Source organism: Phyllobates terribilis, unplaced genomic scaffold, assembly GCF_046119375.1.
Source record: "Phyllobates terribilis strain yellow unplaced genomic scaffold, ASM4611937v1 Scaffold_8__6_contigs__length_399053987, whole genome shotgun sequence".
NCBI lineage: Eukaryota > Metazoa > Chordata > Amphibia > Anura > Dendrobatidae > Phyllobates > Phyllobates terribilis.
The window spans coordinates 157,911,949-157,939,768 of NW_027362768.1; the positions used below are offsets into that span (position 1 = coordinate 157,911,949).

General features: G+C 44.9%; 2 protein-coding genes across 2 annotated transcripts in view; both read right to left on the reverse strand.

The window, feature by feature from the left end:
* The window catches only part of LOC141157706 (dynein axonemal intermediate chain 3-like), a 40,779-nt gene extending 27,017 nt beyond the window's left edge, over positions 1-13,762 (reverse strand). The window contains exons 1-6 of the mRNA XM_073645250.1: positions 13,720-13,762; positions 9,225-9,349; positions 9,069-9,158; positions 7,036-7,158; positions 6,059-6,132; positions 3,830-3,977 (exon numbers count right to left, since the gene is read on the reverse strand). Of these exons, the coding sequence (XP_073501351.1) occupies positions 3,830-3,977; positions 6,059-6,132; positions 7,036-7,158; positions 9,069-9,158; positions 9,225-9,349; positions 13,720-13,762 (603 nt within the window). The remainder of the gene's footprint in view (positions 1-3,829; positions 3,978-6,058; positions 6,133-7,035; positions 7,159-9,068; positions 9,159-9,224; positions 9,350-13,719) is intronic.
* Positions 13,763-14,055: 293 nt separating this feature from the next.
* Positions 14,056-27,707, reverse strand: LOC141156445 (dynein axonemal intermediate chain 3-like). Its single transcript, XM_073642639.1, has 10 exons — positions 27,633-27,707; positions 25,399-25,546; positions 23,063-23,150; positions 20,581-20,711; positions 18,993-19,056; positions 18,600-18,730; positions 17,561-17,765; positions 16,979-17,070; positions 14,593-14,715; positions 14,056-14,461 (listed from the first exon to the last, which is right to left on the reverse strand). The coding sequence occupies exons 2-10, from the start codon at positions 25,537-25,539 to the stop codon at positions 14,327-14,329; spliced, it is 1,110 nt and encodes a 369-aa protein (XP_073498740.1). The 5' UTR covers positions 25,540-25,546; positions 27,633-27,707; the 3' UTR covers positions 14,056-14,326.
* Positions 27,708-27,820: the final 113 nt, after the last annotated feature.

The window sequence follows — 27,820 nt, forward strand, 5'->3', positions numbered from 1 at the left end:
TCAACCGCGAGTTGTCCTTGCGTGGGGTGCGGTTGCTATTATGTGCTGGACGCGAGACGGACCACCCCGAAGAGTTCCGAAAGGATCGGAATCGAGTTTGGTTACGCTTCCTGTAAGTGCGTTTGGGTTTCAGTTGGGGGAGAGAGGTACTCATACCCCTGGTGGCGTTGAATATCATCATGTCCAACTGTTCGCCAAAAAGTCGACCACTGAGGTACGGGAGGTGCGTGAGGGACTTCCTTGAGGCTGCGTCTGCTTTCCATTCCCGCAGCCAGAGGATACGCCAAATCGTGATGGCGCTTGATGCTATCCCTGCTGCACCCCTTGCTGAATCCAGAGTTGCATGAAGCATATAATTTGCTACAACTGCTATTTGAACCGTTTGGTCCGACAGCTCAGGAGCAAATGCTTGGAGGCCAGCTTGTAAATTTTTGGGGCCAAGCCAGGAGACCTTGGCAGCCCCAAACTGAAGCGAACGCGGGAGCCAGGGAGGCCCCTGCGGCCTTGAAAATTGAACGAGCCTTGCGTTCCATCTGCCGGTCTGCTTCATCCCTGAGGGTTGAGCTATCTGGCAGTGAAAGGGGTGACTGTGGTGCTAGCCTAGAGACTGGGGGATCCACTTTGGGTGGATCTGTCCATTCCTTGGTGACCTCCTGTGGGAAGGGGTACCGCGCCTCCAGATATTTGCGATTTAATGATTGATTTAAACTGTGGGTGGTCAAAGAGATCTTAGGCGGCTTCAGAGCTCCTTCGAAGGAAATGTTGGATGGATGGGCGAGATTACGTCCTCAACTAGCGCTGTATTGCTAGGGGGGATTGAGATCAGCGACCCTTCAGTTTCCTTGTCAGAGTCGGAATCACAGATGTCTTCAGAATCCTGTGTATCGCTAAGGTGTCTCCTGCTGGATGAACCGGGGCGGAGGCTTTCTCTGGTCGGGGATCGCTGCAGAGATCTGCATTGTCTGTCCCTGGTAGGGGACGGTCTAAATGACCTGGAATTACGGTGTCTCTCTCTAGAAGGGGATGACCGTGTGTTATGGGATGACGCAGATGAACATGACCTGTGGGTCCGCTTGCGTCCTGACCTAGACGTGGATGTGCCCGGGTCGCATGTCCCTGAGTCGAGCTCTCCCTTTGCTGGGTAGCCCCCTTTGCTAGGTAGCGTTCATAGCCGAGGCATGACACTCCAGAGCCTGAAGCAATGTGGGGGTTGGGCTATCTATAGACTGCGTCATAGATTGCGACATCTGAGTCACCCATTCCTGCGTGGCATTAGACCCGAAGCATTAGCAGGGGCTTCTTGGGGCTCTGGCACAGTAGTCTGGATGCAATCCTGGTAGTGCGGGTACGTGCTACCACTGGGGAGAGTATTACTGCAGGCTGTACAGAGTGCATAATAGCAGTCCTGCCTGGTTCTCTTGGACCTTGAGTCCGGCATAGTGCACAGGGGTAGGGCCCTACTATGTAGAGGAGCGTATAAGAAATAATGGATTCACAGCCGAGGAGGAACTCCAGCTGTGATCTTACCCCACCAGTGTGCCCCTAGGTCCAGCGCCGAAGATCCACAGTCCTGTGCCTCCCCGGAGACTGGCAGGCCTGGTCTGTATCTGCCGACCGGTAGCTGCAGGGTTAATTCTTTATCCTGCAGCAGATAATGGCCGCCGGAGTAAATTTTAAGGAAGAAGGGCAGCAGTTGCTGTGTGAAATCGCGCCCTTTCAGTCTGGATCCGCCCCCTCTATGACACTGTAGAGTGTCATATTTGTCATCCGGGGGGCGGAGAGGAGGTGGCGGCTTCGGCCTAGTCGAAGCCGCGGTCTAAATTAGATGCCTGATGCCCAAAGGGGCTCCAGGCCGGCGCGGAAGTCGGGGAGGGGGCCGGATCTGAACCGGACCCCCCCCCGGATTTAAAGGCAGGATAGCGGTGGGGGTATAAGCGGAAGGGGGGCCCTGAGAAGAGTCCCCCTGAGGCACCATAGAGCTGGTGCTGCCGCAGAGACAGGGCAGGGAGGCCTGTGCCTGTGTTGTGCCATGCCTGCCTGCACTCCCCCCGACCCCGACAAGAGCCTGCAGCAGGGCTGGGGTCCCTGAATTCAGCTGCAGTGTGCTGGCTACTGGGAGCTGCAGAGTGCTGCCTGTACAGGCCCTACCTGAGGCGTCTAAACCTAATGCCCCCAGAGGGGGATTAGGGAGGGTGCTGCTGTCACCATCAGGGGGCTTTATCCTCGCCTCGCCTTGACCTCAACCCAGAAACCAAAAGGAATTGGGGAAGGAGGGGGGTCTCGACTTCGAACCAGCACCCGAGGGGATGGGGAAGGAGCGACATGGGGAATAGCCATCTCGACTTCAACTGTGCACCCCGTAATAGGGGGCAGAGGAAGGAGCCATGCCGGGAGTCTTGCAGGAGACCCATTTTTCTTCATCTGTAATCCTGTCTGGAGAAAACGAAGTAAAAGTTTTAGGTGTGCCTCCTATGCGACACTAAGCAAAAACTGGAGAAGGCTGACGCCGTCCAGGGGTGTATACCGCAGAGGAGGAGCCACGGTTAATCTTTTTCAGATTATGCATAGTGTCGCCTCCTAGTGGACAGCAGCATAACACCCATGGTCCTGTGTCCCCCAATGAGGCGACAGAGTAATGCTATTTTTTTTTGCATCCAGCATAAGTGATAGCGACCAGACATGATGGAGAAAGGGCTGGAGCCGCTCTAATATGACAATAATCCTGGCCGGGGATTATCCGCAGATCCTTCTTCTGGTCATTTCTGGATCGGCTTTTCTTCTTTCTTCATAATCTAATACAAGCACCAAAATGACAGCTGTAGCATCAGATATTGTTATTTAGAGAAGCATTGGTACAAGCATGGGCTCTAAATGCACCCGCTAGGCCAACTGCAAACCTATCACTATGCAAAAGCCATAACTTAAGGCCACGGCCCCACTATCAGTTTTCGGTCAGTATTCGGTCAGTATTTTTTCTCAGGAGTGGGAGTTAAAACCAGGAGAGGAACAATCAGAGAAAAGGTATAATAGAAACAAGTCACCAATTCTGCATTTATTACCCACTCCTGGTTTTGGCTCCGACTCCTGAGAAAAAATACTGACCGAATACTGACCAAATACTGATAGAGGGGCCGTGGCCTAAGAGGAGTTTTCTGCTATCAGTAAACCTCTGGATGCAATTTGTTTTAAAATATCAAACTGATCTTTTCTCACCCTCCCCGGGTCCAGCGCTGATATCATCTAGCCACCACTGCAGGTAATCACCCTCTGAGAGGCTTATGCCATCAACTCAGGAAGAGCCGCTGAGCTCAGTGATTGGCTGCAGCGCTGGTAATATGCAAAGATTCAGTGCTGGACCTGGTGAGCTGGAAAAAAAACTTTAAAATTGTTCTTGTTTCTGCCCATTTATCCCGCTGTGCTTGGCATACGACTGATGATTTCTCATACAATCTTCTCTGGCTTACTGCTGTTTTGTTAAACAGTCTGTGTCGCACAGGGAGGCAGTGTATTGTATAGCACTTACAGAATAACCTGTAGTCACACTGAAATGGCGGTGGCCGGGACAGGAAGGCGAGCGTCTGCCAGCGAGAAGCAGAGAAATACTAAGGGATCAGGAAGGAGTTACTGTAGCCATAAAGGTGCCCAGGTATCTGCAGAGCAGCTGACAGCCATTTCTTCGAGAACCCATACACCTGTGCTTCGGGGGGGAGTCGGGGGTCTCCATACAGGTTCGGATGACTTTCTCTAATGAATATGGAGGCCCATGGGCCCATAATGTGACCAAATAGCTGTTAGTTAAGTTGGATCTTGTATCCTGATGGATCTGCACCTTGAGTAGTGGCCTCCAGATTAGATCGAGGTGTTTGAAGGTATCCGGCACCCCGAGAGGAGCCGAGTGCTGGTTCTCTTCTTGTTTTCTGCTTGTCGGCGTCTGTAGATGAGTCTTGTGTGAGCGAATGTCCCAGAACATCACAGAACTGTAGAGGAGAAATGAGATTGTGTCAAAGGAAATCCAACCAACTATTCATATGAGACAAGAAATCAATAGCAATCTCCAGAATATGTGCGTCATGATGATTTGTCGCTAAGATTCTGCAATCTGCCCGGGAAATAACATCCGACAGAACGTGAGTGAATGAACGCTGGAGTGGACTTGGCGTTTTATGTCTGTGGTGTCTGAGCTCCTACTTATGCAGAAGCTGGTGGTCACCTCTGCGTGCTGAGAGATTATTGGGGGTCTCAGGACATTTAAAAAAAAAAAAAAATGTAGGTAGACTTTAGGATGACCATATACATGAGATGAATCTTGGCCAAACCAATGTGTCTTTGAAAACTTTGGATCACAGCATGATGTCTAGCTTTTGAGGATCTTTTGGTCTACTTCACTTTGTCAGGCAGGTCCTCGTTAAGTGATTTCTTGATTGAGAACAGGTGTGGCAGTGATCAGGCCTGTGTGTGGCTAGGGAAATTGAACTCAGCTTCCCAAAGATGTGATATACCACAATTAATTTATGTTTTAAGGGGGGGGGGCAATCACTTTTTCACACAGGACCCTGTAGGTTTGGATTTATTTTTCCCTTAATAATAATGACCTTCATTCAAAAACTGCATTTTGTGTTTACTTGTGTTATCTTTGTCTAATATTTAAATTTGTTTTGTGATCTGAAACATTTAAGTGTGAGAAACATGCAAAATAATAAGAAATCAGGAAGGGGGCAAACACTTTTCACACCAATGTATATTATGCTTCCTACAATCAGACGTCTCACTATAAGGCCAAATTCAGACGTCCATATATCATGTTCCAAGTAAGGACCACGATGCACGGAGCGCCTGCAGGGGTGGACTTTTAATAAAGAATTTTATTCGGGCTGTTTGTTTATTTACAATATTGACTATGGGGTTAGTATTGGGGGCGTCTTATAGACACCCTCCATTACTAACCTGGACTTCATGTCAGCTGCCAATACAAGGCTGACATGAACCCCGACACTATTACCCCACTGCCACTGCACCAGGGCAAGTGGGAAGAGCGGAGGCTAAGCGCCAGAGTTGGCGCATCTTATTGATGCGCTATTCCTGGGGCCACTGAGGGCTGATCTCATTAGCCTCGGAAGGGGCCAGTATCCATGGCCCCTTACCTGGCTAGTAACATCAGCCCCCCACGGTCAGCTTTCCCTCTGCTGGTTATGAAACTGATGCGGGAGCCCACACCATTATTTTTAATTTTATTCTTCATTTTACACTGGATGCTGAATACAACTCCCATCATTGTCTCTGAGATCAGCGCGAGCAGGGGACAATGATGAGAGCTGCCTCCAGCAGTCGGTGCAGGGGATCAGCGTGAACTGTACTGCTGATTCCCAGACGCCGGTACGTGTCACGCTGATAACACACGTATGTCATCTGTGTGTCATCTGTGTGCACGTGTGCAGCATGCATTTTGTGAGTGCTGCACCAAAAAACCTGTCATGTCTGCGGGTTTCTCACATGGACACACAGCCCATGTGACAAACCTGATATCTGCGCACACCCACTGAATACAATGGTTGTGGGTATGTCCGTATTTGGGCCCTTTAAAAACGGACAGCATACGGACATACAAAACAGACCTGTGAATAGGGCCTTACAACGTGTAAAAGTAACCGCGTCGTCTGGAAATCATCAGGACAGGATTTTAGCCTTTGAGTTGGATTCCAGAAAAGTCTCAGTAAATCACAGGTTATGCGGCTTTTGCAGAAACTCATTGTTTTCCAATATGGAAAAAAGTTGTGAGAGTTTTTGCAACTTTCCGAAACTTCTGAATAGAGAATATGCCAAATTGTCCAGCCATGAAGCCCGCTCTCCTGTATCAGCAGGCAGATTGTTGTTGGGGCGTATAGTAATTGGATGATGATTACTGTTATGGCAGCAAGATTTATCGTCACCCGGATTTCCAGAAATGATGGGTGTTATTGTTACATCATAAGAGAAAAGAACAACTCAATGACTTTTACTACAAGGAAGATCCAGAGCATCGTCTAATGGAAACCCGGAAAAGAAAAGTCACTCCACATACCAGTCAGGAGAACACGTGGCGAGCTGGACGCAGTAACCGCTTTTATTCTCATAAGGATATCCAGTCCGAGTTATCTGAAAAGTAAAAATCACATAAACAAATATGGATTTATTATAAAATATTGTTTGTATGAACGTGGGGTTACATGGCGTTAAATCTTGTAAAGGCCTAAAACCTGGAATGGATGGAGACAATTTTCTAAATACATTACTCATACTGATCCTGAGTTACATCCTGTATTATACTCCAGAGCTGCACTCACTATTCTGCTGGTGCAGTCACTGTGTACATACATTACATTACTGATCCTGTACTGATCCTGAGTTACATCCTGTATTATACTCCAGAGCTGCACTCACTATTCTGCTGATGCAGTCACTGTGTACATACATTACATTACTTATCCTGTACTGATCCTGAGTTACATCCTGTATTATACTCCAGAGCTGCACTCACTATTCTGCTGGTGCAGTCACTGTGTACATACATTACATTAGTGATCTTGAGTTACATCCTGTATTATACTCCAGAGCTGCACTCACTATTCTTCTGGTGCAGTCACTGTGTACATACATTACATTACTGATCCTGTACTGATCCTGAGTTACATCCTGTATTATACTCCAGAGCTGCATTCAATATTCTGCTGGTGCAGTCATTGTATCTATATAAAATGCATCCGTAATTTACATGTCGCATTTTGTAGATTTTTGAAGATAAATGAATCTATGAGATGTAAATAGTGACATAAAATTGTAGAACAGTGATCTGAGTCGCTCCTCCTGTTGGACTCGCTGAGTGTCTCTTCCTTATGACACATCATGGCGGCGGTACATCTGCCAATATTCTGCATAGGAATCTGACACATCACAAGTCCTCTCATGCCGGACTTTTCCTCCCGATGTTCTGGACTTCGTCAGAGGAGTTTTTGAAAGAAAAAAAAAACATAAATAAAATAATTGGTGGCCAAAACTCGCCTCAAAGTAGTCCGGGAGCCAGTGTAAGTCAGTGATCACCTCCCGGTGGCCGTGCTCTATAGAGGACACTGCGCAGTATCTCACCAGCGGAGAATCATGGGATTGCTTCACTTCCAGAGGTGTCTGTAGAAAGAAAAACAGCAATGTACCGGGCGGTAATAATATTACCAGTAATACACCAGGCGGTAATAACATTACCAGAAATACATCAGGCGGTAATAATATTACCAGGAATACACCAGGCGATAATAACATTACCAGTAATACACCAGGCGGTAATAATATTACCAGTAATACACCAGGCGGTAATATCAACATCAATATTAATATTCCAACCTTGGATGGAAAACACAACGTCAAGATCCTTGAACATCCGATCTGCCTTTTGTTAAGCGTTATTTCACACTTTTGAGCTCCAGGGACCTTCTGCTCCAAAAACGCCTCAAAATAAATCAGTGTGATCGTACCCTAAAGACCCCCATACATTTTAGACTCACGGCAGCCGAACCCTCAGATATCAGCAGGGTCGTCCGACATTATTTTAATGTGAATAGGAGCCTCCCGACTCTCCCCGACACATCATGTTCGGAGACAGAAGGGTCGAACATGTTCGATTGTTGCCTCTGAGATAAGCCACATCCTTAGGACTGACAGTGGCTCCTTCATGGAGGAGAGTTCAGATGACAGCTATCTATCGTGTACACTGGCCACATATGTGGCACCCCAGAGGGTCTGGTTGCCACAGTGGTAGTAATACCATGTCTGGGAGCAAAACAGGAGTTTCCTGGTTAGGGAACACACTACCTGCAACACCTCCTGCTGCAGACCAGAAAAGGGGAGGATCCTGCCCTTTATTACTGGATCTGGAGGCGGGGTTAGCCAGTCTAGTGACAGGAGTCAAGCAGGACACACTAAGGAGCAAGGAACTGAGGACTGGAGCTGGCAGAGTTCATCCTAGCCGGAGTATATACAGAGTTGTGGACACCGGAGTCCGAGGCTGTGGGACCCTTCAGGCTCAGCAGCAGATACCGCAGGGCAGGGGATTTCAGGTCTCCTGGCCCAACAGAAGCCCGGAGGCTCAGCCACAGGAAAGGACCAGTACCATCACAGAGGAGCGAGGAATACACGGGATCCGAGTCGCCAGCCATACGGGTGAGCACCGCACGTCACACTCAGGGACGTGGGCTACAACACGACTATAAGCGAGATAGCCAAAGAGTAGAGTCAGAACGGCAGGCCTACAACTCCACCTGGCCAAGGGAATTCCAGGACTGCTCCCAGACTGACCAGGCCCTCATCCATAGCAAGTACTCCCGTTGGGGTCTATATAATTACCACCAGTAAAGACCCTAGGACTGCACTGCAAAGACTCCGTGTTATTATTACTGATCCAGGCACTATCACCACCATCATCCATACACGCTGCCCTGAAGCTCCACTCTTCCTGTGGGGAGTTACATCACCTTGCTGCCCATACCATCAGCTTCAGTGGACTGCTCCGCAGCGGCGGTTCCCAATAACCGCATCCCACAGGTGGCGTAGTCGGACTATATATAGCCTATACACATAGACTAGCCTGGTTTGACCGCCCTGGGTCACAGACCGGGTCGCCGCCACGGTGACTACAACCCCCAGCATCTACAAGGTCCGGCTCCGGGTACCCCCCATGGCCCAGGGGGCGCATAACATACAGAAAAAGTCAGCCGATATAGTGGAATTTAGAAGTTTGGCCGATCAATTATAAAAAACGATTATTCACGGTTGTCGACAGGTAACTTCCATTTGCCAAAAGTGTGATCTGTCAGTTTGGGTGCTTTTTAGGCCGTTGTTGGTGACATTAATGATGTGTATTATGGCACGAGCGTTAATAATAATAATTTTTATTTATATAGTGCCAACATATTCCGCAGCACTTTACAATTAAATTAGAACGTTGATCATTTGCTGCTATGATACAAGTGATCAGTTTGTTTCGCCTCATGTACAGCAGACCCTTCCCTTTAATAATCCACCTTCTGTAATGTTCCCAGTACCTGACCGTTCATACATCCTGCAGCGATAATATTGGGGTCACTTGGGCAGAACTGGAAGCAATAAATGTCATCTGGGCATTCGAGCATCAGCTGGAGAGAATAAGAGAAAAAGTCACCATGAGACGGGATCGCAGCAGAATTCAGGAGCCCCAGGACCTGCGGATGGATGGGGTCATTCAGGCTCCAAATGAGAATCAGCGATGGCGTCAAGATGAGTTTAAAAGAAGCGTTGACTCGATCCTCCAGCGACAGCCGTTCTGTGAGCGAGACTGCGACCAAACCTGGTGAAGGAATAAGTAGTACAGAACGTATAATGTATAGTGGATTGCAAAGTGGGCAGACATGTCAGGAGCTGAGCTGCTCCATAGCCAGGCGGTGCCGGCTGTGTAATACGACCGACACCTGCTGCTATGGGCGCAGTCACATAAGTCGGACCAAGATCGGAACACAATGCCCGGACTGGCTGGCGAGTCTCCCGACCCGAGCATGAAGCCGACACGCTTGGGTCGGGAGAGCCGCCGGCCAGTCCGAGCATTGTGTTCTGATCTTGGTCCGATTTATACGGCCGTCTGACTGCGCCCCAATAGTAATGATGGGAACTTGCTGGCGCTGGTTGCGCCTGTGTGATAAGGAAATCATTAAATGTGATGTCGCAACACAACACTGTTTACTGCCATAACATTACAGTCATGTACATACTGTATATATATATATATATATATATATATAAAAAAATACAGACATGTGGTATCCTCGTGTTCAAAAAAGTCCGATCTATCAAAATATAAAAACAATTAACCTTATCGGTAAACACCGTAAACGGAAAAAATTCAAGAACACCAAAATTACATCTTTTTGGTTGCCACAATTCCACATAAAGGGATGTAACAAGCGATCAAAAAGTCACATGTATTCAAAATGATGTTAATCAAAACGTTGTCTCACCCCGCAAAAAAATAAGCCTCCACACAGCTCTATAGGCTGAAAAATAAAATTGTTACGGGACTCAAAAAATGGCGACTAACCCCAAATTTTTTTGTTTACAAACTTCTGATTTTACATAACAAAAAATGGACATATTGGGTATAGTCGTAATCATATTGATGAGGAGACTCATATTGTAAGGTTGTTTTTACCAAAAAAAAGTCAGAATTGGGTTTTCCTTTCACAATTTCACCACACTTGGAATTTTTTTCCCATTATCCAGTACACTATGTGCTAAAATGAATGGTGACATTCAAGAGTATAACCCGTCCTGCAAAAAACTAGTCCTGATATGTCCATGTGGACAGAAAAATAACAGTTATGGCTCTGGAAGAAGGGGAGAAAAAAACAGAAATTGGCCGCAGCGTGAAGGGGTTAATGTATAACTATCGTTTCAGGAGAACTTGCAGCTTAATGTCAGTATCGGCCTCTCGCTCCTCCCCCTCCAGAGAATTTTATGAGCACCAACTGCCATCTCCTATCTCAGTAATGTGAAATTGGGAGTGAAAGATCAGTACAGGAGAAGAAAGGAAATCTATTAAAAGTTTTTCTTTTTCACTTTTAATAAATAAAATAATGTTTTATATCAAAAAGAAAAAAAAAGTCTTTGTTCCTCATACTGAACAATCACAGCCCAGCTTCCACGTTTTGGGTTCCATAGTAAAGACTATTATGATGCCAGGTTGTGACACTTATGCCATTTCTATGACTATTTTGGTCAATTCCTCACCACCTGGTTTACTAAAAATGCCATCCCTCTATAGAGGGGAGTCCTGTATCAAACACCATACAACACCAACGGAGATGAGATCAACCAGTTGTACCTGTTTATAATGGCCCCATTGCAGCCCATGGGCCACATCCATGGTGGATATAAAAGGGCATCACATTGGCTGCATCTATTGTAATGGTTAAAGGTCATTATTCAGACATAGAACTAACGACAGCAGATATAGTCATCATTTTTTATTATTTTCATTATTGGACCATTTCCTTTTAATGATAATTCAACTTGTCAAATGGCTGTTTTGAAAATAACTAAAAGTACGCAGATTGTTTACATTTAAAAATTAATACTTGATTCCTATTGGCTGCTGGAAGTCCCTCCCATTTAGAATGCCCGAGTAGAACGCTCATAATCGTTGCTGCGGAAACAAATCGTTGATGCAGTGACGGCGGTTGGAGAGACAGCATCTCGTTTTGCGATTCCCCAAATTTTGCAAAATGTTTCGCATTTTATTTGAATTGTGTTCGAACGTCTTGAGATTTTCAGAAGGGCAGTACGTCATCACATCAGGTCAGATCTTTAGCAGCTTATGTACATTAAATGTAATATATTGGGAGAAGAAAAGCCACCCAAAACAGATTTTGTGTGGCCAGATGCCCTTCATGAACGGAGGCGGTTAGTGGATGTTGGAATCTCCTATCCAAAATTTGCACCATCATCTCCTAAAAAGTGTACAAAAACTACCCATGTTAATATATAGAGATGACCAGGCCTTCAAAAATCATAGGCATTGACTTTGTATGATCATCTCCATGGTCATGTAGGTTTCTTCCAGGTTCTTCAAATTCTACAACACAAAAATATCTTGGCCCAATATGTCCGTGGAGACAGACATGCGGTGCGTCTTCTCAGACCGCAGCATGTCAATTTCTCTAGTCTCCACATGCGAAATTTTATCAGTGCAATGTATAGGATGCGGTGAATCCGCATGTGTTCAATGAACAAATGCAGATTCACCTGCGTGCAGCGCTTTGGACGCAGCATAAAGTATACTGTGTTCAAAGAGCCGCCAGAAAGGACCGTGTGCACATACCCTTAGTATCATCCAAAATAGAAGAAGAAAACCGTTCTAGATATTCTAGTCTCGGATGGGAAGTTTGGTGGGATGATAATGGAGTTTAGACGTCACCCTGAGCAGGACCCCCTGTACCCCTCTAACCTTCCAAATAAGCACAGTCTGTCTTCCTTAGAGCAGAGGATCTTCCTTCTTGCTTGGGTTGGTCTTAAACAGTCTTTAACTCCCACCATGTCTTCAGTTAGCCTTGGGCTCATGCACTCGGATGGTCACTCACTAGAGGCTTCTATGGGGTGATCAGAGACTAGATACATATTCAGTTACCTACTCAAATTTATATATATATTTATTTTTTTTAAGGCACATGCTTTTTTTTTAAATTACTAATATATATAAATATATTAGTAATTTAATTTAAAAACAAAATTGGTGCCTTAAAAAATCCCAAATTTTGGTGCTCGTAATTTGTGCAATAAAATTAGAAACTTTGGAAAAGTTTGGAAAGCGTGTGCGGTGTTAACAGGGAGGGATGATGGCCACAATCAGATCAATATAGATCAAATATTCATTATGGTAGAAACTGGCACAAATAATACAGTGATTTCAATTTCTGTATTTAGAAGAAAATGTGAAATTTATTAAAGAGCGTGCGTCTTCTAATAAATTTGTGCATTTTCCTCCGCTGCACTTTGGTTTAAAATTGATGGATGAAACACAAGTCACAACAAGTCTCCCCAAAATACTTTCAGATACGTGATACCTGGTCACTTATAAACACAGTTTACATGGGAGGTGGACTGGATGTGAAACAGTATCAGTCTTGTCAATAGCGCCATTCTTGTCAATAGGCTGGGTCTGGTATTGCAGCTCGGCCCCATTCCAGCTGGAAAAAATACAGGAACTATTCAGGATTTTCTTGCCCTCCAAACAACCACCACTGTCTGACAGTTCTGCTCTAGAACTTCCTAAAGTTCAGGAGGTTCATCCCTCTTCATTATGGACTGAATGCACATAGGGCTACCCCTCTCCATAGGCCCCACAATAAGAGGGGAAGGTAAAGGCCCATGGGGCATTCTCTGTGGCCCACTTCTCTCTTCCCATTGGATGTAGCCAACAAATACCTGGTGTGAGCAGAGTGACTTATTCCTGGTGTATGTTCCTCCATAGATAATAACTGCAATATTAATTTCCGACAGGTTTGAATATAGACCTATCAGCTCTACTACCACCGATAAGACGTAGAAGACCAAGAATTAACGACCGGCAAAGAAGGATTTTCATCCAAAGAGTCCAGAGGGCCGGATACCGCGAGCTGGCAATGGGAGGATAAATGGTATGACACTGCCTTATAGGCACGTGCCCACCGACCCACACACGTGTATGTACATCCAAGCACCCAAAACATATCACAGAAAACTCCGGACCCTCTTACTAAGGAAAAAAAATCAGTCACGTAGATGATTATGTGACACTGCCACGTGGGCCACATCGATGCAATCTTTGCATGCCCGGCTCATATTGCATCTCCCTAATGCACATTGAGCCATGCCAGCATTGTCTGAGCTAGGCCGCTCTTAAAGGGGTTGGCCATATACATCACTGTATGATCAATGGGGATCAGAGTGCAGGGGTCCTCACCGATCACGAGAATAGGAGTCTCATAGTCCCCTGACGCCACTGCTTCACTCACTGTCCATGGGAGTGGTGGTCACATACGTGCAGTACTGCTCCCATAGAAGTGAATGGAGTGTACCATACATGTCTGATGGATCAGAATTCCACCTAAACGAGACGATCAAGAAAATCGAGCAGCCTTGCTGCTAGTTTTTGACTGCTGGACCAGAGCCCTGCAAATTTCTTCCTACCTTCCGATATTCTCGACACCTCTTCTGCTTTGTGCCACAACATCATAGCGTTGCAAGGCATACTAATCAGAAGAGGCACCGAGGATGTGAGCAGATAGGAGGAGGTTCTCCGGGCTCGGATCCAGTGACCATGGCTACTAATGTGGTCACTGGACCAGAGTCCTAATCTTTTAGCTCAATTATCACTTTAATAAATTAATTGAGACAAAAAATGTCCCTACTTGGATGACGGGAGACTCCACCAGCACATTGGGTGATAGAGACCTGGGGAGAAAGCGAGAGGTTCACCTTAAATAGTGTCAGAACGCTCCTAATTCTTTTCAACACAACTTTATTTGTACAGTCCAGAAGAACACATTTTATATGATCCATCAGACTAGCGGTGGATGTAAATATATGTTACACACCGGTGATCCACAACCTGTGACTTTACAACTGTTGCAAAAACTATGACTCCCTGCACGCTGGGATTTGTAGTCTTTGCAATATCTGCAGAGCCCCAGGTTGGGGGTGACCGCAGTACACCACAGTACAATGTATGCGCTGGGTTTTTACTATTCTGTAGCTTTGAAGAATACAAACATCTGTCATTATGAGAATTAGGTTTTCACAGTTCTTTTTCATTCTCTTTCTTAATCCCCAGACCGATCAGCACAGAGCTCTCCAGGGCCAAGTATGTGCCATACTCTCGGCTTATCTCCTCCTCGAGCTGCTCCTTTGACTTCACCGGTGGAGAGATTTCCTAGACATAAATAGGACAGAGTTATACTCGACTTCCTTCTCTTATCCTATGTGATCACTCATGGATATAAAAACAAGTAGAAGTGACGGCACAAAGTGCAAGAGCCGAGCAGTGTGGAGCGAGACACTTACGCTTTTCTTGCTGTGCTCCTTCAGCTCCAGCGTTCTCTTCTCTGCAGCCCGAAATGTCTTTCTCTGTTCATAATATTCCAAATGACTGACCTCCCTGTCCAAGTAATGCAGGACCGCGGTGCTCTGCAGAAGAGAAAGGAGAATATTGCTGCGGACATGTTCCCACAATTGCAGACGGGACAACCCATAGCGGATCTTACAATGCAAGCTGCCAATGCCACCGTTGCAAATTTCCTCATAGTGGTAGAAGAAGCCATTGGTCAGGAAAAACAAATTCACCAATTCAGCTGCAACCAGCAGCTTTAGCAGAGGACCTCAATTATGAAGTCCAGATATTAGACCCTTCCACTGTTCCCAGTTGTTGGGGTCAATACTACTTCTTCACTAACTCTACTAGTGCCCATGTTTCCCTGGCATGGTGCCATGGAGTCACAGCTGTCAACTGGACCTAAATGGTTTCAACCAAGGAGCCAGGGCCAAAGAGCCAGTTGTGAAACTGGGCACAGACACAAACATTTATGTCTATAGGATTTACCAATAGTATATGAGACTGTTGGTTTTCCTTGGGGCGGACAAGGACCCAACATGGTGGCCCTTTTCTTGTCCAAGCCTCTTATATTCCCTGGAAAGGCCCAGGAGGAATCAGGACTGATCAATATTTCTGACAGTCATTATATGTATATGGTAAAGCACCTAAAAGGCTTCAAAGGGGTTGTCAACCTTCAAGATTCCCTTTACCATAGAGGAACCTATGAAATTACCCTGATTACATGGTGTCTTGCGATGCAAGCTGCCAATGCCACCACTGCAAATTTTCATGTAGGCCTGGTGGCGAATGGTAGAAGAAGCCATAGGTCAGGAAAAATGAATTCACCAATTCAGCTGCAACCAGTAGCTTTAGCAGAGGACCTCAATTATGGAGTCCAGACATTAGACCCCTCCACTGTTTCCAGTTCTTGGGCTCAATACTTCTTCACTTACTCTACTAGTGCCAATGTTTTCCTGGCATGGTGCCATCGAGTCACAGCAGCCAATTGGACCTAAATGGTTTCAACCAAAGAACCAGGGTAAAAGAGCCAGTTGTGAAGCTGGGCACAGACACAGACATTTATGTCTATAGGACTTACCAATAGTATATGAGACTCTTGGTTTTCCTTGGGGCAGATAAGGACCCAACATGGTGGCCCTTTTCTTGTCCAAGCCTCTTATATTCCCTGGAAAGGACCAGGAGGAATCAAGACTGATCAATATTTCTGACAGTCATTATATGTATATGGTAGAGTGCCTAAAAGGCTTCAAAGGGGTTGTCAACCTTCAAGAATCACTTTACCATAGAAGAACCTATGAAATGACCCTGATTACATGGTGTCTTGCAATGCAAGCTGCCAATGCCACCGCTGCAAATTTTCATGTAGGCCTGGTGGCGAATGGTAGAAGAAGCCATTGGTCAGGAAAAACAAATTCACCAAATCAGCTGCAACCAGCAGCTTTAGCAGAGGACCTCAATTATGGAGTCCAGACATTAGACCCTTCCACTGTTTCCAGTTGTTGGACTCAATACTTCTTCACTTACTCTATTAGTGCCCATATTTTCCTGGCATGGTGCCATCGAGTCACAGCTGTCAACTGGACCTAAATGGTTTCAGCCAGAGTCAAAGAGCCAGTTGTGAAGCTGGGCACAGACACAGACATTTATGTCTATAGGATTTACCATTAGTATATGAGACTCTTGGTTTTCCTTGGGGCGGACAAGGACCCAACATGGTGGCCCTTTTCTTGTCTAAGCCTTTTATAATCCCTGGAAAGGACCAGGAGGAATCACGACTGATCAATATTTCTGACAGTCATTATATGTATATGGTAAAGCACCTAAAAGGCTTCAAAGGGGTTGTCAACCTCAAGAATCCCTTTACCATAGAGGAACCTATGAAAATACCCTGATGACATGGTGTCCCATGCTCGGACCACTATTGATCAGTGGTAATTTGCAAAAACAATAAAACAAACCTTGCCGAATGTGTTAAACTCACTGCAGTGCCACCATAGGACAACATGAAGTATCACTAGTAGTAGGTTCAGTCCTAACGCCAGCGTGTGTCAGTGCGCATGATACACGGGAACCATTTAAACTGGCACGTGAGGCTGGTATAGACACCGAAAAAGGGGTAAAAAATGGTTTGTCAAAGATTCTTGTTATTAAAGCATCTTCCCGAGTTACAGTAAATGTACGACCACAGAAAGATGCAAGAGTGAAATGTAATAGAAGAAAAGCAAAGATTGTGCAAGTCTATAGGAGGCCGGAGCAAATCACATCGGCAGCAATAAAATAACACTTTCCTCGTTTATTAATGTGTTCAATATATGAAGACTCTGTCCCCGAACCAACCTCATTAGCCGACGGGTGATGTAAGGTCCACGGGATCTGTAATACATGGAGGGTCCCGCTGTCATCGGCCACAGCCAGGAAATGCTGCTTTGCTGCAATAAATAAGATGTAATTCATTATTTTGAGTCTGTATCTGTTTTGGTCTCACAATATAATTCCTTATCCTTGGGCATGTGCGAGAAATCCTTGAAGAGGTTGTCTCACAAAAACAACCCCTGTTATGGCATATGGGCATTGTAGATGGGGGTCAACAAATGAGGGCAGCCCCCCCCCGTCTATGGGCCAAAATAGAGCTGATTTGTACAAGCAGCTTCCGCTCCGGCAGACCTGCGACTGCAAAGAAGTCACCGGTGTCGTCTGATCCGCTCATTTATTACCCTCTGAAGTCTTCCCCCTTCTGTTTGTGAATGAGAAAGAAAAGGGGATAGATGAATAGATAGATGAGAGTGACACATGACTGCAGGATCAGACTACACATAGTTTACTTGTAGTCTGTAACCATGGAGACACATTGGTCTGCACTGCACCTGCATACACGAAAAGGCCATATCATCATCATTTTTGTATTATTTCAGCTGTTACCTGACATGATCCAGGGTTTAATGCAGGTGATGGCCGCTGCCGATATGTTCTGCGTCTGAGACGGCTCATGTGTCTTCTCCAGTAAGTCCCAGATATCCACATTTCCATCTTCCTTGCCGATGAAGAAGACGCCGGGCCTGGACAGTGACCAGTGGGCTGTGGTGTACCTCTTCTGAGTGCAACACGACTGCAGGATCGGTCCGCTCTGCGAAAGAAAGATGCAATAAAAAAATGAAAATACAAAATAAAATGTTATATAAATATGAAAAAAGTTATTGCAGTGTCTATAACAAACATCCATTTTATTTTATGTTCATTAATATTCCAGAGCCCGTTCATCACGCCGTCCTACGTGTTTCCGAGAGATATGTCATTAGTCATGGCCTAAAATTATCATACATGGTCAACACTGTTGAAAAAAAATGTCAGGGTTGCTGTTTTGTGTTCATTCCACCGTCCCAAAAAATTAAAAATGATCAAACACTTAAATGAAACCCAAGATGCTGCCGCAGGCTCTCGTTCACACGTCCGTTTACACTTTCCTTTTCTTTGCCCTGTTTTAAAGAACAGATAAATGGAATATATGTCCAAAACGGATCCGCTGCATAACCGAGGCAAATGGAAGCACTGGGCCACGTTGGGTCGTATGGGGTCCATCTTGGTTTTTAAAATGTAAGAAAAAGAGCAGCGTGCAAAAAAAATTTTTTCTAAATACAGCACATAATAGAACTCAGACATACCCCCTAATAATCAATGCGGCCCCTCTGATTGCATTTCCATCAGTTATCCAGCAGATACATTTTGGACAAGAATTCTGCTATGGAGAGGAGCTCCGTCCACCATGATAATGTTGTGTTATTCCCTTCCTGCAGCAGGAGACCAAGGAGACATTTATTTCGGGGGTTTATAGGGCCCGAGAGTTATAGGGGCAGGACCTGCACTAGTTATGGATCCCGGGGTAGGTTCTGGGAGGAGCGCACTTCCCTGATCTCTTATATTATGTGATGGGGGTCCATCTGCCCAGAATAGTAATACTCACAGTGACTCCTTCCTTCCAGATAGCGAAGTTCCAGCCCCCGACGGTGAGTGCAAAGTCCTTCAGAAATGCAGATCTTTGCACAGTGTGGACCAGTCCATCATGGATGCCGTGTCTCTGCGAGGGTTTAGCACCTGCAAATACCAAAATTCAATCCACAGTCAGTGGATACACTGGAGATAATGCTATGGGAGACGCTACATGCCCTTCCAATAATTGTGCAGTTTATAAAATGTTGCTGCCATGTCCAGATGGTGAATTTACTTATAAAAAGACTATGATCCTGAAACTGCACTAAAAGTATATAACAAAGGTTCTAGACCCAAGAAAATGGAGGAGGGTCCAGGATGGGTCTATGGACCACTGATGTATATAGTGTATATACAGACAACTCACTGATGTGTCTTCCAGTGTCTCCGTCCTTTTCCATCTTCCAGTCTGTGTACAGCAGCTCCCCGTCCTGTAGTAAGATGGACAGAGTGGACAATGGCGTGTTATATTGTCACTAATATATACACAAGACATATGGCCGCTCTCACCATTCCCAAAGTGCAGATCCAGTGAATGTCAGATAAGATGACCATACAAGTTAGATGGCTGGCACCAATCAGCCATTCCTCTGACCCCTCAATACATAGCTGGGTTCAACAAAACAATGGTATATCTCCAATGAGAACAAAGGTTCGGCCATGCTGGAGCCCATTGTACCTGATCCCTCTTCCCCCTACATCTGCCATTAGGAGAGAGTTCAAACCCCTCTCGATGGTCGGCCGGTGACTTCAGCCGACGTTCGTCTCATGTGTGTACTGCACCTTTATAAATGATCTGAGGGGATTAATCAGTATTATATTCCCTGAAATGCTGGTTATCACAGTTCCCCAACCAGTGGCTCAGGGGCCACGTGTGTCTCTTGGGTCCCTGGCATGTGGCTCTTTAAGAAACAATCGTATCAGTGTCAAAACCATATCACTTGTAGTATAGCTGAAAAGTGACAAAAAACGCACAATAGGACATCACCCGGGCAATAAATGCTGTAGATAGTCTGGTATTGCTCACCAGGCTGGGTTGTATCAGGCACAACTCCTATGCAGGTATAGAAATCAGCTGCGCCGTATACCGGAATAAAACCAGCAGTAAATGCAATAGTAGAGAGGGATATACGGATAATTCTGCTACTGGTCAAGAAGATATCCAATGGCGATGATGGTGTTGAACAAAGAGCAGTTTTATTAACCAACGCGTTTCAGTCATTGCAGTCATTGTGTTTTTCTCCTGATGAAGGAGTTTGTTCAACTCTGAAATGCGTTAATTAATAAAACGGCTCTTTGCTCAACACCATCATCTCCATTGGATATCTTCTTGATCAGCAGCAGAATTATCCGTATATCCCTTTCTACTATATAAATAATTGTCCACTTTTACGATTTACACTGTGTTCCAAATTATTATGCAAATAATATTTTCTCAGATTTTCCCAAATTACCTGGGAATTGCAGTCATTGTAATTTTCCAGTCAAATAACTATTAGAGTACAATTGAAAGGTTTTTGTACAAACTGCCTATGATAACAGTATATTTTTAAAAACATAAAAAACTCAAACTGCACTCAAAATGCATTATCATGCATGAAAATGATCTTGCTGCGGAATGCACGGTTCTTCTTCTTGAACCATGGAAGGAAGTGCTGTTTGAGAAACTTTAAAGCTGCATGGATCTCTCACTCATTGCTTGAGTATTGTGTCTAGCTGTTAGCCTAGTTTCCAGTCTCCAAGCTCCTGACCATTCTTACCTAGATTGTTCTCACCTATCTACGGATTGTTTCCTACAACTCCTTTTTGCTAACTACAAGAACTTTTACTAACGCTTGCTGTTCCTGCTTGGGCTCCTTTGGCCACTGGTTTTCAGCAGTACAAGGCCAGTAGTATAACATTTGCTGACATTTACCAAGCGCTACCGTCTGTATCTCAAAGATGGAAGCACTCACTTCAGTTCCGGCAAAATAACTGGTGTTGACGTCCTCCAGAATTTTGCTGTTCTTGGCCGAGGCCGCTCTTAAACTGCTGTAATGAATGGATCCCTCGGATTTCTCCTCTTTGATCGGAGTCTGTAGTTTATCTACACACGATAGAGAGAAAGGAGAGAATAAGTAATATTACAGATGTGCTATGAATATATATGGCTGTGTAAGCCCAGAGCGATCTGTCAGACCCATACAGCCAGGAATCATTATGTCCAAGAGGCCACCTCACCGGCAGAGTATGGGGCGCTGGTGGTGGCAGCAATGGTCCTGGGAGATCACCATCGCTCACTATAGATCTTCCTCGCCTTAAGCCTTTCTTAAGAACATATCACACTGAATCCTCCAAGACAATGGATGTCCTGTCTTTAGGAGCGGCCGTCACTGTTTGATCAGTGGGGGTCGCCCTATCTTATGGAGATACCTGACATCAGGGATCCCGTGCAGAGCCCTGTCCAGAATACAGGGAGGTGCACATGCCAACCTCCGCTCCATTCATTGCCTATGGGACTAGTAGAGAAGGAAGAGTACATCGCTCGGCTATTTCCATCAGTCCCACTGACGTCCTGCTTAGGGATGTCCTCCATGCTTGATTATCTATGAAGGAATGTCGTTTTCTGACCAGGCCACTGCTTGCCCAGAATAGATCCTTTCCTCATCCTTTATCTTTTTCACCGAGGATGTATTATCACAAATCTAAGGAACGGTGGTTCCTGCGAGGACGGCCAGCATCCTGCTATTAAAGGCGGCAGACTGGATCAGTGTCACATGAAGAAGCTGTGAGTTCCTGTATGTGATATCCTGAGGTTTCGGCGCTGAATGACCACGTGACGGCATTAGACTCAGGAGGAGAATGGCGTGTGCCAGGGAAACGTTGGCCGCGGCTCTGGAATGCCCGAGTCTGGCTGTAAAACAAGCCTGAGGCTTCCGCATTCCCCCCTGGGAAGTGTAGACCCCATTGTCCTCATAGGAGCGCGGTCCGGGGATACAACGCAGGACTGCAGGAACAGGAGCCGGCTGTGGGGGCAGAGGCCTCGCTGTCTGTGGGCCCCAATAATAGGGCCACAAAATGTAACCTCCCAGCATATATAAGCTAGGGTGATAAAACAGTGACCTATACTACAGTAAACTCAGGAATGGACGATACAATGGGCAGAAGGGGCAACTCCACTGGGGCACTGCAATTTAAAGGGGTATTATTACCACCCACTTTGCAATACAAAATGTAATGTCCCTGCTTGCTCATATGCCAACATGGCATCCAGAAAACACAGCAATCTTCTCCCTGTGCGGAGTCACATATCTGTAGCGTCATTCTAACATCTTAGATGTCTTATAGGGAAAGTAAAGGAGGAACTGCGGATGCTCATCCTACATAAAGATGGATAGGAGAGAACGTATCTACTGACAACAGTCCTTACACAATGGCTTGTACTGTTTAGCACAGTATGGCGGTATTATTACATTTGGAACAGTATGGCGGTATTATTACATTTGGCACTGTATGGCAGCATCATTATATTTGACACTGTATGGCAGTATTAATATATTTGGCATTGTATGGTGGTATTATATTTGGCACTGTTTGATGGAATTATTACACTTGACACTGGCGGAATTATTATATTTGGCATTGTATGGTGGCATTATTATATTTGGCACTATGGTAGTATTATTATATTTGGCACTGTATGGTAGTATTATTATATTTGGCACTGTATAGTGGCATTATTATATTTGCCACTATGGTAGTACTATTATATCTGGCACTGTATGGTAGAATTATTATATTTTTAACTGTATGATGGCATTATTATATTTGGCATTATGGTAGTATTATTATATTTGGCATTATGGTAGTATTATTATATTTGGCAGTGTATGGTAGTAGTATTATTATATTTGACACTATGGTAGTATTCTTATATTTGGCACTGTATGGTGGCATTATTATATTTGGCATTGTATAGTGGTATTATATTTGGCACTGTTTGATGGCATTATTACATTTGACACTGACGGAATTATTATATTTGCCACAGTATGGTGCCATTATTATATATGGCACTATGGTAGTATTATTATATTTGACACTGTATGGTGGATTATATTTAGAACTATATGGTAGTGTTATATTTGGCAGTGTATGGTGTCATTATTATATTTGGCATTGTATGGTGGTATCATATTTGGCACTGTATGGCGGTATTATTATATTTGGCACAGTGTGGCACTTATTTGGATTGTATTGTGACTATTAGTGGCTACTTCTCTCCTTACAAAACATGGCAGTAGTCTCCACAGATCCTGCCCTGGACTATATGATATTTCCCAAGTATTCTGCTCAGAGACTGCGTCACTCGTAAATCATGGAGTACTCGAGTCACATCATGTGCCCGGCCATCCATCGAGGTGGGATCCACCTGAGAGAGCACAGAGCTGGTCTTACCTGCCGTCCTGCAGTGATGATGCTCATCTCTAAGGCTGATTTTGATGGGGCTGAACTCTCCTCCTGTCTCAATCTTTGGAATTGAAGTCTTAAAATAGAAAGAAATAACAGCAAATGATTGTTAGAAGTACAAAACTGCAAAATTCCTTATAAAAGATGAAGCTTCAAACCACGCACAGCTATTGTTATAAAATCTGTCTAACTAAAGCCACCACTAGAGGGAGCTCAAGAGATCAGATAATACTGTATATACATTGAACTGAACAAAAAGTCAGTATACAGTGAGCACAGAAGCCCCCCCCCCTAGTGGGAGTAGCAGATAATCACAATGCTGTCATATAATTGCAGGGCACTAGAAGCTATACACAAAAATAAGAGCACCGATTCATATAAAGTTTTTGCAGAAATTAAAAATGTTAAACCATCAAATGAGATGGTGTTAAAAGGCAGATATTACCTTCAATGCACGAAAATAAAAAGTTTGGTCACTTTGTATGTACATTTTATTATTTATCTTACACTAATGTTAAGTTATAGTGCTGGATTCACAATTCTGTAGCTTTCAGAGCTGAAATCTCCCAGCATGCCCCAGGATAGTAATTTCCATTCACAGTAATGCCTATTTACACCAGGTGATGTATAACAATCTAATGTGGAAACAGCTATCACTGCATCACAGCAGCTCGGCTTGTTGACCGTTTACAGTATGAACCAACAGAATTATGAATGCAGCTCTGGAGAATAAGGCTGTGTGCACACATTGAATATTTACAGCAGATTCTTCTGCAGCAAAAACAGTAAAATACACGTCTGTGATGCCTGTCTGCAATTAAAAAAATGTTGCATTAAGTTTCCTGCCAGGGAAGTAAATGAGGGGGAAATGCTATATATTTTTTTTTTGCATCCAGAATAAGTGACAGCGACCAGACATGACGGAGAAAGTGCCGGAGCCGCTCTAATAGGACAATAATCCCGGCCGGGGATTATCCGCAGATCCTTCTTCCAGTCATCTCTGGATCGGCTTTTCTTCTTTCTTCATAATCTAATACAAGCACCAAAATGACAGCTGTAGCATCAGATATTGTTATTTAGAGGATGCATGTATATACTGGTGTATGTGGGGGCAGAAATGTATATATGTGAAGGGGAACCACCGTTATAGGAACAGATATCCCAAATTCATGGAAGCATTGGCCCCCTACTTGTCAGGCACCAGCAGCACTATACGGACAATGCCGGTACTTTCGGGTGGATATGCTCTGGCCTGAGCTTACAGGATAAATCTGAACAGGGCCCTGTAGGTACACGGCTTCTGGAGTATTAACAATAGGTAGAGAAGCATTGGTACAAGCATGGGCTCTAAATGCACCCGCTAGGCCAGCTGCAAACCTATCACTGTGCAAAAGCCATAACTTAAGGCCACGGCCCCGCTATCAGTATTTGGTCAGTATTTGGTCAGTATTTTTTCTCCGGAGTGGGAGCCAAAACCAGGTGAGGAACAATCAGAGAAAAGGTATAATAGAAACAAGTCACCAATTCTGCATTTATCACCCACTCCTGGTTTTGGCTCCCACTCCTGAGAAAAAAATACTGACCGAATACTGATAGTGGGGCTGTGGACTAAGAGGAGTTTTCTGCTTTCAGTAAACCCCTGGATGCAATTTGTTTTAAAATATCAAACTGATCTTTTCTCACCCTCCTCGGGTCCAGCGCTGATATCATCTTGCCACCACTGCAGGTAATCACCCTCTGAGAGGCTTATGCTATCAACTCGGGAAGAGCCGCTGAGCTCAGTGATTGGCTGCAGCGCTGACGATGTTATGTTGGCGCTGGGAGCAGCGGCAAAGATTCAGTGCTGGACCTGATGAGCTGGATAAATACCCTTTAAAATTGTTCTTGTTTCTGCCCATTTTTCCCGCTGTGCTCGGAATATGACTGATGATTTCTCATACAATCTTCTCTGGCTTACTGCTGTTCTGTAAAACAGTCTGTGTCGCACAGGGAGGCAGTGTACTGTATAGCACTTATAGAATAACCTGTAGTCACACTGAAATGGCGGTGGCCGGGACAGGAAGGCAAGTGTCTGCCAGCGAGAAGCAGAGAAATACTAAGGGATTAGGATGGAGTTACTGTAGCCATAAAGGTGCCCAGGTATCTGCAGAGCAGCTGACAGCCATTTCTTCCAGACCCCGTACACCTGTGCTTCAGGGGGGAGAGTCGGGGGTCTCCATACAGGTTTGGATGACTTTCTCTAATGAGCATGGAGGCCCATGGGCCCATAATGTGACCAACAAGCAGTTAGTTAAGTTGGATCTTGTATCCTGATGGATCTGCACCTTGAGTAGTGGCCTCCAGATTAGATCGAGGTGTTTGAAGGTATCCGGCACCCCGAGAGGAGCCGAGTGCTGGTTCTCCTCTTGTTTTCTGCTTGTCGGCGTCTGTAGATGAGTCTTGTGTGAGCGAATGTCCCAGAACATCACAGAACTGTAGAGGAGAAATGAGATTGTGTCAAAGGAAATCCAACCAACTATTCATATGAGATGAGAAATCAATAGCAATCTCCAGAATATGTGCGTCATGATGATTTGTCACTAAGATTCTGCAATCTGCCCAGGAAATAACATCCGACAGAACGTGAGAGAATGAACGCTGGAGTGGACTTGGCGTTTTATGTCTGTGGTGTCTGAGCTCGTACTTATGCAGAAGCTGGTGGTCACCTCTGCGTGCTGAGAGATTATTGAGGGTCTCAGGACATTTAAAAAAAAAATGTAGGTAGACTTTAGGATGACCATACACATGAGATGAATCTTGGCCAAACCAATGTGTCTTTGAAAACTCTGGATCGCAGCATGATGTCTAGCTTTTGAGGATCTTTTGGTCTACTTCACTTTGTCAGGCAGGTCCTGGTTAAGTGATTTCTTGATTGAGAACAGGTGTGGCAGTGATCAGGCCTGTGTGTGGCTAGGGAAATTGAACTCAGCTTCCCAAAAATGTGATATACCACTATTAATTTATGTTTTAAGGGAGGGGGGCAATCACTTTTTCACACAGGACCCTGTAAGTTTGGATTTCTTTTTCCCTTAATAATAAAGACCTTCATTCAAAAACTGCATTTTGTGTTTACTTTTGTTATCTTTGTCTAATATTTAAATTTGTTTTGTGCTCTGAAACATTTAAGTGCGAAAAACATGCAAAAGAATAAGAAATCAGGAAGGGGGCAAACACTTTTCACACCAATGTATATCATGCTTCCTACAATCAGACGTCTCACTATAAGGCCAAATTCAGACGTCCATATATCATGTTCCAAGTAAGGACCACGATGCACGGAGCGCCTGCAGGGGTGGACTTTTATTTGTAATAAAGGATTTTATTCAGGTTTATTACAATATGACTATGGGGTTAGTAATGGGGGCGTCTTATAGACACCCTCCATTACTAACCTGGGCTTCATGTCAGCTGCCAATACAAGGCTGACATGAACCCCAACCCTATTACCCCACTGCCACTGCACCAGGGCAAGTGGGAAGAGCGGAGGCTAAGCGCCAGAGTTGGCGCATCTTATTGATGCGCTATTTCTGGGGCCACTGAGGGCTGATCTCATTAGCCTCGGAAGGGGCCAGTATCCAAGGCCCCTTCCCTGGCTAGTAACATCAGCCCCCCGCGGTCAGCTTTCCCTCTGCTGGTTATGAAAATGATGAGGGAGCCCACACCATTATTTTTAATTTAATTCTTCATTTTACACTGGATGTGGACAGCGGGTGCTGAATACAACTCCCATCATTGTCTCCGAGATCAGCGCGAGCAGGGGACAATGATGAGAGCTGCCTCCAGCAGCCGATGCAGGGGATCAGCGTGAACTGTACTGCTGATTCCCAGACGCCGGTACGTGTCACGCTGATAACACACGTATGTCATCTGTGTGTCATCTGTGTGCACGTGTGCAGCATGCATTTTGTCAGTGCTGCACCAAAAAACCTGTCATGTCTGCGGGTTTCTCACATGGACACACAGCCCGTGTGACAAACCTGACATCTGCGCACACCCACTGAATACAATGGTTGTGGGTATGTCCGTATTTGGGCCCTTTAAAAACGGACAGCATACGGACATACAAAACAGACCTGTGAATAGGGCCTTACAACGTGTAAAAGTAACCGCGTCGTCTGGAAATCATCAGGACAGGATTTTAGCCTTTGAGTTTGATTCCAGAAAAGTCTCAGTAAATCACAGGTTATGCGGCTTTTACAGAAACTCATTGTTTTCCAATATGGAAAAAAGTTGTGAGAGTTTTTGCAACTTTCCGAAACTTCTGAATAGAGAATATGCCAAATTGTCCAGCCATGAAGCCCGCTCTCCTGTATCAGCAGGCAGATTGTTGTTGGGGCGTATAGTAATTGGATGATGATTACTGTTATGGCAGCAAGATTTATTGTCACCCGGATTTCCAGAAATGATCGGTGCTATTGCTACATCATAAGTGAAAAGAACAACTCAATGACTTTTACTACAAGGAAGATCCAGAGCATCGTCTAATGGAAACCCGGAAAAGAAAAGTCACTCCACATACCAGTCAGGAGAACACGTGGCGAGCTGGACGCAGTAACCGCTTTTATTCTCATAAGGATATCCAGTCCGAGTTATCTGAAAAGTAAAAATCACACAAACAAATATGGATTTATTATAAAATATTGTTTGTATGAACGTGGGGTTACATGGCATTAAATCTCATAAAGGCCTAAAACGTGGAATGGATGG